The sequence below is a fragment of the Mastacembelus armatus genome, chromosome 1 (assembly GCF_900324485.2).
Source record: "Mastacembelus armatus chromosome 1, fMasArm1.2, whole genome shotgun sequence".
Taxonomy (NCBI): Eukaryota; Metazoa; Chordata; class Actinopteri; order Synbranchiformes; family Mastacembelidae; genus Mastacembelus; species Mastacembelus armatus.
The window spans coordinates 10,194,921-10,206,907 of NC_046633.1; the positions used below are offsets into that span (position 1 = coordinate 10,194,921).

At 38.8% G+C, this 11,987-nt stretch overlaps 1 protein-coding gene across 4 annotated transcripts; it reads left to right on the top strand.

The window, feature by feature from the left end:
• Positions 1–5,810: 5,810 nt before the first annotated feature.
• On the top strand, positions 5,811–11,251 carry ankrd49 (ankyrin repeat domain 49). 4 transcript variants are annotated; one of them, XM_026304360.1, is made up of 3 exons: positions 5,811–5,926; positions 7,067–7,312; positions 9,277–11,251. In XM_026304360.1, exons 2-3 carry the CDS (start codon positions 7,094–7,096, stop codon positions 9,751–9,753), a joined length of 696 nt encoding a protein of 231 aa, XP_026160145.1. In that variant the 5' UTR covers positions 5,811–5,926; positions 7,067–7,093; the 3' UTR covers positions 9,754–11,251. The 4 variants fall into 4 exon arrangements, with proteins under 4 accessions (XP_026160145.1, XP_026160146.1, XP_026160148.1 ...); XM_026304361.1 differs by having other exon boundaries at positions 5,829–5,926; positions 7,073–7,312; XM_026304363.1 differs by having other exon boundaries at positions 5,880–5,985.
• Positions 11,252–11,987: the final 736 nt, after the last annotated feature.

Here is an 11,987-nt window from a genome sequence, read left to right on the forward strand (position 1 = left end):
CCCCTCGTCAAAGTCCAGGAGGAAAAAGCCCGAAGTCCGGTTCTCCAACTGTCCCGAAACGTTAGTTAAACGCTGCGAGTAGGAAAAGATCTCCTCTCCCAGAGCTGAAGAGTCGTTGAGTTCCTGTCCAGCTGCTGCCCAGCTAGCGCAGCTGGACGTCCACAGGACCACAGATAACCAAAACCACTCAGACCTCATGCTCCCAGTTTCCCACGGCGCAGTTTGTATTATGTGATGATATGCGGACTGCCAGCTGCCCGAGGACACGCAAAAGCAACAGGTTGTCTGATGCTGCAAATGTCGAGCGCATAGCCTATATATAGGTGTGTGTGTGTGTGTGTGCGTAAGAGAGAGAGAGAGAGTGAGAGAGACCCTCTTATGGTAGTATTTGAACCTCTCTCTCGCTTTCTCGCTCGCGTACACACACATATATATGTGTGTCTTCGCCTTTTCTTTTCAAGTCTTGGCTTTTGAAAGATGAACAATTGAATGAAAAGTTCAGCAATCGAAACTGGAGCGTGTGTGATTTGCCTTCCACTCGTATTGATTTGCGCTCCTAAAACTTCATGTGGCCCAGTGTACTGGGCAGGGTATGAGCAGAGCTATGTTTGTCTGCAGGGTGGATGGACTGACGGTTTTAGAAGTCAGATGCACAAAACAAGGCATCACTCTGGCAACACCTCAGTCTTTTTTTGTTTTTTTTTTCCTACCATACTCTTGGTCGGCTTATAGGTAGCCTTATTTGATAGGAACAACACCGACTGTTTACCAGAGGATACAGTCCCTATAATGTAACCTTCTCCACATTCAGGTTCAGCAGATCACTGATTGAATTTATTCTTCTCTATAAACCTCAGATCTGCAGAATCAGGGCCGCTGTCAATTAAAGTATAGAAAGAAGAAGCTGTAGTCAGTACAGGACTGTTTGGACCAGATCGACCAGGAAATGTTTGCACAAGACGATAACTTTGTGCGGTCTTGGCCCATGCAGAGACATGCTTATATATTAACATTTTTGAAGTCTATCCAAATCAGAAGCCATTGTTCGAAAAACAAGGGAACATTACATTCAAATCAAATGATAAATAGCATAGAAAAGAACCTAAGGCATCAGGGAAGCTAAGTACAAACAGCAAATTGAAAAACAGACCCCCGGTCCATGTGGATGGGGATTAAAACTCATGGATTACAAATGCAAATTCCTCACAGTGATGATGGCTCACTCCCTGAGGTCTTGAATCAGCTCTTTGCTTACTTTGACAGTCAAATGAACAAAGCAGATACTTCTATAACATCGCTGAAGAACAATGGTCCTCCAACATCATCTGGTGAGGGCTGGTCTAAGGGAGATAAAGCAGTAGGACCAGATCGAGTTACTGGTCGAACACTGAAGACGTCTGCCAACCAGCTCTTGGAGGTTTGTTCAATTTTTCCTTAAAGCCAAAAACACTGTCTTCCTGTTTAATATCTACCCCATACCCCTATATTCCTGTCCGTGGCCTGTGGTCAGATCTCTCAGTGATTATCGACCAGTGCCTTTGACTCATCATTGGGCGTTTCAAGAGAGACCGGTGTTTACTCATAGTAAAGACCATCATTTCAAAGAACTTGAACAGGTATGAGTTCGCCTATAAGGCAGGCAGATTGACAGATGATGCAATTTCCCTCACACTGCATGTGGTGCTGTCTCACCTTGAGCAACAAAACACTAATGTGAAGATATTATTTGTTGATCTTAGCTCTACCTTTAAAAACCTCCTGTAAATCCTCTCAAACTCATTCATAAAGTTCAGAATATGGGAGTGAGCGCTTCACTTTGCTCTTGGATTATGGATTTGCTGTCAGACCACAAAATGTTAGAATAGGCAAATACCACTTCCACTTCTCGACATTCTGGTTAAATACAAGAGTACCACAAGGCTGTGTGATGAGACCAGTTGTTTTTGACTCATCTTGCATGATTGAAAACCATTTCACTGATCTAATGTCTTAATAAAGTTTGCCGATGATACCGCTATGATGAGGTGGAGAGTGATGAGATGGTCTACAGGGGTGAGGTGCAGCATCTAGTAGTGTGGTGCACACACAGACGATGACCAGTAAAACCGAGTTATTGCAGACTGAAGAAAATCAAAGAGGCTTGTCCACGTCGCTCTTGCTATGCAGGGTGAGGAAGTGCGAAAGTCTGAAGCACTAGGTTTCTAGGAGTCTCTATAACACATTGCCTCACTCAGACTGTCCACCACAAGAAAGCAAAAGGCTTTTGTTTAAAGGAAATTGAAGGGGGCCAATTTATCTCCACAGATTTTGATTAATTTCTATCTAAAAGGATATAGTCAGTGTGTTTCACTACCATCAGGGAAAAAGTACAGAGCCCTGAGGGCACAAACGAGCAGACAGGAATAGTTCAGAGCATTGAAGGCCAACATCCCTCCACAGCTGCATTCAGATAGATAAGGGGAATTATAACTAATGAGTATTACTAACTAAATATGTACAGTGTTATTGGAAAAGGAGCTTTGAAATAGTGATGTGCTTTACGTTTTGTCAGATATTCATGTGTGGGATGATAGTAAGGAGCCAGAGGGGTAGTTATATATGTCTCCTTAATGAAAGGCTCTAACATAAAGTCTTAAGTCTACAGTTTATGTTGTGCATATATGGTGTATATTCATAGTTTAGTTACCAAAGAGGCCTGAAACTGTCCACATAGACAGACCCTGTATTTGCATATGAGCCTGTTTCACAATCAAGTAGCATAATGATCAAATGACAGCTTCATTGTTATTTAAATCAACTCCATCAAATGTAAATGTACTCGACAGACTCCATCTTGAAAGCTACGGTTTCAATAACTCTCAAAAAAGCAGCATACACTTTTACTGTAGTACGGAATTCATTTTTACATGCTCTAAGGGCAAATGGCAAATACAAATACGAGCATTAAAGCAGCTAAATGAACAGAGCAGCTTGAAGCCCAGTGGTTCCACTTCTGTAACAGCAAATTAAAAGCAGGAAGATTATTATTTCTGTCTAGAGCTCAGGCTAGGGTTGTCAAATTATTCATGTTAGTAACTTATTTGATCACTTTTTATACTAAAGGAACCATGAAATGACTTTTGCTGTTACTTGTTTTCAGTGTAACATTTGGCTGGGGATAATGTGGTGGGTAGAGTTGAATTGTAATCAAAATCTGATTACCATCTGAAGAGTAGAAATAAAAGAAAGTTTAAAACTATTTGGAGAGAAGACCCTGAACCATCTGCGGTGGAAAGGAGGCCTGTCCAGGGTGTACCCCTGCCGTTCACCCAAAGAGTGCTGGAATAGTCTCCAGCAGATCCCTGTGACCCTAAATAGGAATAAGATAGATAATAGATGGAGGGATGGATCCTGAACAATGATGAACAAGTATCTAAGTCAGAGACTTAGTTCCTCACTACTTCAAGCAAAAAAACATTCTGCAAATTTGCTGGGCTGTAAGGTACCCTGAACATGATGTGAATAATAAAATGTATCACTTGAAAGAACAAATTTGTCACTGATCATTTCTTTTCACCTTGAGTCATCACTTAAAAACATGTAACAATTGTGTGAAATATTCATACGATCAATGAATATAATAATGTGAGATTCAGTCACAGACTCATTCATTCACTATATTATTACACACTAATATTTCTTGGCCTAAAACGTGGTTGTAAGTGATGACTGTTGATGAGAGGAAGTGTGGAAGGTGTGAGGACATGGGAAGCAGTTGTTAATCAAATCAGTAATTAATTATAATTTCTACATCCATTATCTATTCCCACTAAGTCCTTATTAAGGGTGACTGGGATCAGCTGGAGCCTATCCCAGTTCTCTTTGGGTGGAAGGCAGGGGTACACCCTGGACAGGTCACCAGTCCATCACAGGGCCACATAGAGACAAACAACCTCACACACTCACACTCACTCCTATGGGCAATTTAGAGTCACCAATCAACCTGACATACATGTTTTTGGACTGTGGGAGGAAACCAGAGTACCTGGAGAAAACCCACACAAGCACAGGGAGAACATGCAAACTCCACACAGAAAGGCCCCTGCCGTGTTATGAACCTGGGACCTTCTTGCTGTGAGGCAACAGTGCTAACCACTAATCCACCATGTTGCCTAGCAGCCTTATCATTTTTCAGACTTGAACTTGAGGATTGATATTATGTGTTACAAATTACTTTAAGGCTTTTACAAGTCTGCTTGTATTTGTTTGTATCATCGTTGATTATAATTTGTTTTGTTTTCAAAAACTAAATAATAAAGATTGTTCATATTTTCAGAATTATGTATGGTTCAAGATCAAGGAACAGTTTTACTTCAGTGTGACATTCATATACATCATATGTTACACTGCTGTAAAATGAGTTTTTGTAACAAAGACATAGGATCCATGAGAAGATTTTTCATTTGTTAGAGGATTAATGGCCCAGGGCACATTTTTCCCCCAAAACCTATCTCAGAGTCTCAACTATATTATTAACAACTATATTACCTATATCATGGTTATTATTACTGGTTTTATGCTCTCACAATTCTTTGGAAAAAAGTGGAAAAAACAATATGACACTACTTTAAGAGGGTTCAGCACTATCATTACACCTGAAACAACACAATTTATCTGTTATGAAGCTCCATATTGGTGCTGTTCTAGTTATATTCTCAGTTCAAGCACAATGAACATCAGATTGCCAAGGACTACACGAACCATGTGTAACTCATAACAATGAAATGTAGACACAGGGACATTGTGCTTATTAATCAAGAGGCTCCTGTACTACAGAGACAAGAGATGCGGCTCATGCAAAGACTAATTTGAGATGTCTTTTTTTTTGGCTGGCAGAAACTCAACCTGTCCTTTTTCCACTCCAAGCTATCAAAAGACCCCTTGTACAGTGTGCAAAGAGTTTTGGTCTGATTTTTTTTTTTATGTGTTATTGCTGTTCCACTGAATTAAATTAGGGTCAAAGTACATGACAGCTGAACAGTCACAATGCAGTGTGCATGTTAATAAGCATGTTAATGGTTACAGTGACAGTTAAAAGTAAATGACAGATTTATAAAGCAGATATTTTGAAGACTTTTGCGCCTTTTTCGATAACGTGCACCTACACCTGTGCGTCAAATGTTTTCATCAGTAATATTTTATGAAAAACATTCAAGGAATATTTTTCAGTATATACTTTCAAATTTACAAACCAAACCTATTACTGAAAAAGTTTATTTTAATGAGATTTGAGTCTTGTATTTCTGTGACGAAAGGATGAAACACCTGCGTAGTACAGTATTTCATACTGCAAATTTTGTACATTATTGTGATTTGTCTGTCTTTTTTTTTTATTTAAATATGCCAGGCTGAATCCATTCAACTGAATGCTAATGCTAACTGCTATTTCATTAAAGCCTGAGCCTGTCTTTCCTCTGTTGTTTCCCCCTCCATCTGATGGATTTACTCTCCATACAAAGCTTCTTGGGACCAACGCTATAGAAAGCTCAGTTCTCTTATTGTTAAATATCACACGCAATGACTGAAAGTCTCTTTCTGCAGTCTTTCTTGTTGATTAACTTCTGGGTGTTTTAATGGATAAATAGATACATACAGTCTAAATTAGACAGTCCAGGACTCAAAAACACCGCGGCATATTTAATTTAATTTCGTCTACGGTATCATCCCGTCATTCTGATGCCAAAAGCAAACCATGACTGGTTGGTGGCAGAAACAGGCGGACACATCGTCTAGACCATCTTTAATTGAGCCGAAGAAGAAGTACTCTGCCGCTGGTCATTATGGGTAATGGCGTCTTTCACCGTTGTAGCTCTCTGAAGCTAACCTGGTAAATAACTACATATCCATGATGTGTTCACCGCAGTTGTCTGAACCAGCGAAGTGGAAGGTGAGGATGGAAGCGTGTCGGCTCTTAGGGTTTCTCTTTTTAATAGTAAAATCTCCAGAGTGAGTGAGAATAGTTGCTGTTTTTAGATAATAGACGCTCCACAAATGTTAGCCTCAGCGGTTACACGTAACGTCAACTTCAACCTTTACGTTAACTTATAACCGTTGAACGGTCAGTAACGTTAAAGTCTGTTTCACTAACGTTAGTTAACGTTAACTAACGGACTAGTCGTAACACCAACAGTGTCCAGTTACTGCGACTAGTTTAACTATATGAACAGCTAACTAGCAGCCTGACTTAGCTACTCTAGCTGTAGCTAATACAACAGTCCCACAGTCAATAGTGGAAGAAGTATTCAGAACATTTAGCTGACGTTACGTAAGTATAAGTACTAGTACTACAGTGTAAAAATACTGCCTAGCGTTACTCTATATAAGTACGGAATACTTATATAGAGTAAATAAATCTAGTGGAATATTTTTTCAATATTGTATTGTGACATGAAAACTATAAAAGTACTTTGAATAGTAATATAGTTAGCGTTACCTCAAAATGTACTTAGCTAACTCCAGTAGCGTTACTTTAGTAGCTAAATGTAAATGCACATTCCACTACTGCCTTAAAACTTAATTTTGTGCTGAATTGTTTATTTGTATATGGGTCGTATATCTGAGCACAATGCTCATTGTAATATCATTGTTCCTGTATACTTTAACCTGACACTTACAGTCCTGGCTTTCATAATGTGCTAGGGGGCCTTGTGGGCCAGTTTGAAAAATTTACCATATAGCAACAAAGCTGGATTTCAAATGACCCTTATTCTGAAGGGCAGAGACCGTTACTCTGGCCATATTCAAAGTCAAGGTAACAAATGACAACTAAGTAACAACGATGTCCAGAGGCAGTTCAGCTTTTCAAATATGAAGATTTAAAATGCGTCCAATATGCTGTTTAACACAAAATATTAATTAGCAAATTGTAAATATCAGTGTGGGTTTGTGTAAAACTCAGTCCAGGGGCACCATAGGTAAAAGTATGGAATGTTAATACCTTTTCTGTATTGGTAAAGCATAATGTATCATCTCTGATTTATTGTAATTAATTTAGGTCAGTATATGTGTCTACATCTCTGTGTCTAAGTCTTAGATTGTCTGACAAATATGAGTGATGGAGTTTCCTGAAGATTTCAACCAGCTTGAGCTTCTGAATACACATGGACATCTGATCCCACGTGGGGCCAGCAGCTTGTGGACTGGAAGCAAGAACGAGGAGGAAGAAGTGGAGGATGACGAGGGAGAACATAGTGAGCAGTGGTATCTGGAACAGGAGGAAACTCTCAAAGACAAACCAGAGGAGCTCATTCTGTGGGCGGCAGAAAACAATCGTGTAAGTCATGTTTTGCTCTGGTACCACCCTCAGAACTCATGACCCACCAAACTTATGTTTTTATACCTTTGATCAGTTGATGTGAAACTATCTACACAGAGAAACAAACTCTATGCAGTGTAAAGTCATAGTAAAGTTATAAAAGCAGAGGGCACCATAAAGTGTCAGCTGAGAGTCATTCACATGGGACAGCAATAGAGGAGATTGTTCAGTACCAGCATCTGCTACAAACACTACAAATAGAATAGTGTTTTTATCAACAATAATCAGTATCATCCTTAAAGTACATTTTCAGAAAAATCATCTCACATCATCACAAACCACAATGAAAAATCATCTAAGATATACAAAATCATACTAAAAATAGTGATAGGATTAAAAAACAGTCCTTTTTACTTATCCATTATCTCTACCCACTTATTCCTATTTAGGGTCACAGGGATCTGCTGGAGCCTATCCCAACTGTCTTTGGGTAAAAGGCAGGGGTACACCCCGGACAGGTCACCATTCCATCACAGAAGTGATATAAATAATGTGGCTATAAACTATAATAAACAACACAATATAGTAAACTATATAACAATACTAATATATTGTATCTGCTCTAAACTGTTATTGGCCAGTATACCAACCTGACTGAGGCATCAGTCTACTTCTGTGATATTGCACAACCCTAACAAAAAATTGGAGGGAAAAAAAAAAAAAAAAATCTAGATCAGGAGAATAAGATGTACATTAACCCAGCCCTACCATACTCACCCCCATCGTTTGTCAAAATAATTATGAACCAAGACTAGAAGCAATTACTGTCTATTACTGACAATACCTGGATGTTATTGTGTGCCTGCTTTTTGATATTGTCACTTACATTTTAATGAAAATTCATTTGAGCCTTATTAGGGTGTCTGTGAGAGAACAGCTGCTATGAATGTTGATTAGGAACAAAGTATGTACTGTTACACAGCTAAGGGGGTTTACACAGTGAATTATCTATGTCAGAATGCTATTTATCAAAGGTTGCTGAATGGACAGACACAAAGGAGAACTATTTGAGTTTTTATTGAAAGAATGATAAAATTGATAATTTTGCCTGTCACATAGAGGATAGGAATAACAACCAATACTACAAAAAAGCCATGTGGTTAAAAGTGTTTTCCTTGAATAATCACGTTCATTTTGAATATTGTTTCTTCTTGTAAAAAATACAGCTAACAAAAAAGGAGAAGTGTGAATAACCACCCTGTTGGTTAACCATGAGCAATTCATTGTTGGGTTTACCTCTACATGAATTGTTGAAAATGCCTGAAAATGAATCTGCCTTTTCTTTACATCTAAATGAATATTCAGCCTCTTGTTAGAAAGAGAAAAAAATAAAGTGTTCAAAACCGCAATGTATTTGAAAATCAATGGTGAAATTAGTCTGCAAAAGCTGCATGATACTGCCTACCACATGGCAATTAATAACACAAGGACACACAGTTGACGAAGAATGAACACATTTAAAGCGATGTCAAAGAAAACAGTACACCGTGTGGATAATTAAAAATGGATTCACTTCCAATTAAATTACAACCTGACTTAATCATACTTCATTATGTATATAATGAGAGATAAATATTATATAATACAAAATGTCCAGATGTGTGTTTTCACTTTGTCACAACTTTATGGGTTATTTAGTGTAGATATATAAGAAAAATGGCAGTTCATACCTGTGAAGACAGACATCTTGCTACTCCACTATGTATTTACGCAGGTTAAGTGTGACTAGATGACTTTCTCAAAGTAAAATAGAATTTAGTCTGGGATATCTAATGTGTAGAGAGATATAAATAATTGACATTGTAGGCTGGAACAAGATTAAAGTCATGACAGTGATAAGTAATAATCCATCTTCAAGGAAAATGTGACACTATTAGTTTGTAGTTTCCCAACCTTCAGTTATTTCTGTGCTTTCCTTCCAGCTTTCCACAGTCCACAGGGTGTTAACTGCTGATCCTTCTCTGGTGAACTGCTGTGATGAGGATGGTTACACCCCGCTGCACCGTGCAGCATACAGCGGACACACTGATGTTGTTTCTGCCTTGCTCGCTGCCAGCTCTAAAGTTAACCCTCGCACCATTGACGGCTGGACGCCTCTTCACAGCGCCTGTCGCTGGAGCCGCGTCACTGTGGCAAGTTTTCTCCTGCAGCATGGAGCAGAGCTAAATGCCCAGACCAACGGTGGGCTCACACCATTACACCTGGCTGCTTGTCACACCAGCGCCTCAAAAACAGACTCCGCCCGCACCCTAGAGCTCCTCCTTTCCCAGCGACACCTGAAGCCAAGGCTCTGCAGCAGCAGCGGGGAGACAGCCAGTGAGGTGGCCCGACGCAGTGGGCCGCATCACTTCCTGTTTGAGATGGTAGAAGACTGTGTCAATGTGGTACCCATCTCGTGAACGGAAACACAGATGGACTCACTGAAGTACATAAAAATTTATTAGGAAATGGACAAAAAAAAAAAAAAAAAAAAAAGACATGACCATGAGTATCCTATTGCTTACCATTTAGTGCTTACACGTACATGTATTTGTTAAACTGATATGACGAGAATGTTTTGATAGACTCACCTGAATATCCATGCCACTTCTGTATGGTCTTGATGAGGTGATTTTTGAAAGAATGCTGTCCCTGTTGGAGTTAAATGACTAGCACCCTCAGATGAATGGCACCAAATTTTTAGAGTTCACGCTGTTGAGATTGGCCCATAGTTATATTTCATAGTAAACGGCTGCATAAAATTGGTTCCATTTGGTGTTTCTGAAATACACGCTTAAGCTCTGGTGGGCTCAACAGTAACAGAAAGTGCATTCCTATATGTTTAATGAATGTGAAATCTCAGGAGGATTTGTGTTAATACCATGGCAAAAATACAGCTATATTGCAGAAAGTTGGACCTAATGGCCTTGCCATATGTGGACAGTTTCAGACATTTTCAGCACTTTAATTCAGTGTGTTGCATACTGGTTATAGGGAGCAGTGGATTTGTTGAAAATATTTTTTTGTAAAGATATAAAAAGGTTTTTAGATATTCCCTTTCTCTTTTAGCCAGGGTCAAGGTGATGCCTCTCCATGCCATTTTTGTTTGTCCCGCAGTGCAAAGATATTTGAAGTGTTTGTAGCACGTCAAATGCTCATACACAATTTAAGAAGCTGGAATCTTCAATGTTGGCATTTTAGCTTCCGTCACTGACAAATGATTAATTACCAAAATAGATATTTCTTCTTACAATGAACTAATCAGTTTTTTACTTCCAATTGAGTAAACAACTTGAAACTGATTCGCATCAACCTAAGACAAACTTAATACTCAAGTTTTCAGTGTTTTTAAATAACTCTTTCCCATAGGTGGGGCCTTCTGAATAACTGTTTATTGTGACTCTTGTACAAACCTGTAAGATGGAATTAAAGCCAGCCAGCAGCCTCAAACAGCTACTAATAGTGCAAGAATGCAGTAACAAGTTCAGAATTTGTAAGGCTTGTTAGTAAAAGGACAAAACAAAGGTCAGGCTCAAAGATTGATCCTTAGGTATTAGAAAAGCAGAATGGGGGTTACCTGCAAGGAAGGCTTGCTCTGCAGGGGAATTTCACACATCCTTCCCTCTCTCTCTGTGTTAATGCCAAAGACAAGTTTTGAGGTAGCACCTACTGTGCATTCAACAGGCTCCTTTCATTTAATTGTACTATAGAAGTGAAGTTACATCAGAACATGCCAGGACACTGGGTTAAGGCCTTAAGGGGCAGATAATATAATAATAATACATATAATATTTTGGTCCCATGAAAGGAGGTACCAACAGGACAATGCTATATTATTTTCAGTCATTTAGAGATAACTCGTAAATTGACTTAACTGGTGAATAATGATTGAGCATATTAAAGTGAAAAATTATAAAAGTACATTGTGAGAAAGTTCTGTCATATGTTTAGTTTGATTAGCACCTTTGGCTTTTACAATTTTGTACAGAATTCAGAAAGGAGAAAAAGCCTGCAGGTAAATGACCTGCAGCCATATGGAATAAATGGCCCCAGGTCATTCATCTCATCTTTGAACATCAAGCATAATATGATGAGTGGTTGCAGAGTGTTTGAATTCGGGGAGGAATAAATTTTAAGATATCAGCATCCCAGAAGAGTCAGTAGCTCCAGGCGATGGCAATAGGTAACTTTATGTCTTGATCTTACTTTCTTTATACTTTCAAACATCAGTTCTTGACATAAGAGGTGAATATGAGAACTCCCAGTTCTTCGAAAACAGTCCTTTGTATGGACAAACAGCTCACTGACAGACCACCTAAGGCAGTTATTCTCTAATTGATAATCTGGACATGAAGCTACAGGACACATTCTTATACAGGGTGTACAGCCACTAGGAGGCCTTGATATTTGAGGGCTGTTTGAGGTTTAAAGATTAAAGCGTGGAATTACTATAGATTGATCTTGTTTTATATTCATGATTTCTGTCACTGACATAATAATAATAATAATAATAATAATACCTTTATTTATAAGGCGCCTTAGGAACAGCAAGAGCTGACACAAAGCGCCGTACACCAAAGCAAAGAATTTCTATACATATATATACATACATATACACACACAGACATACATATATATATATATATATATATAC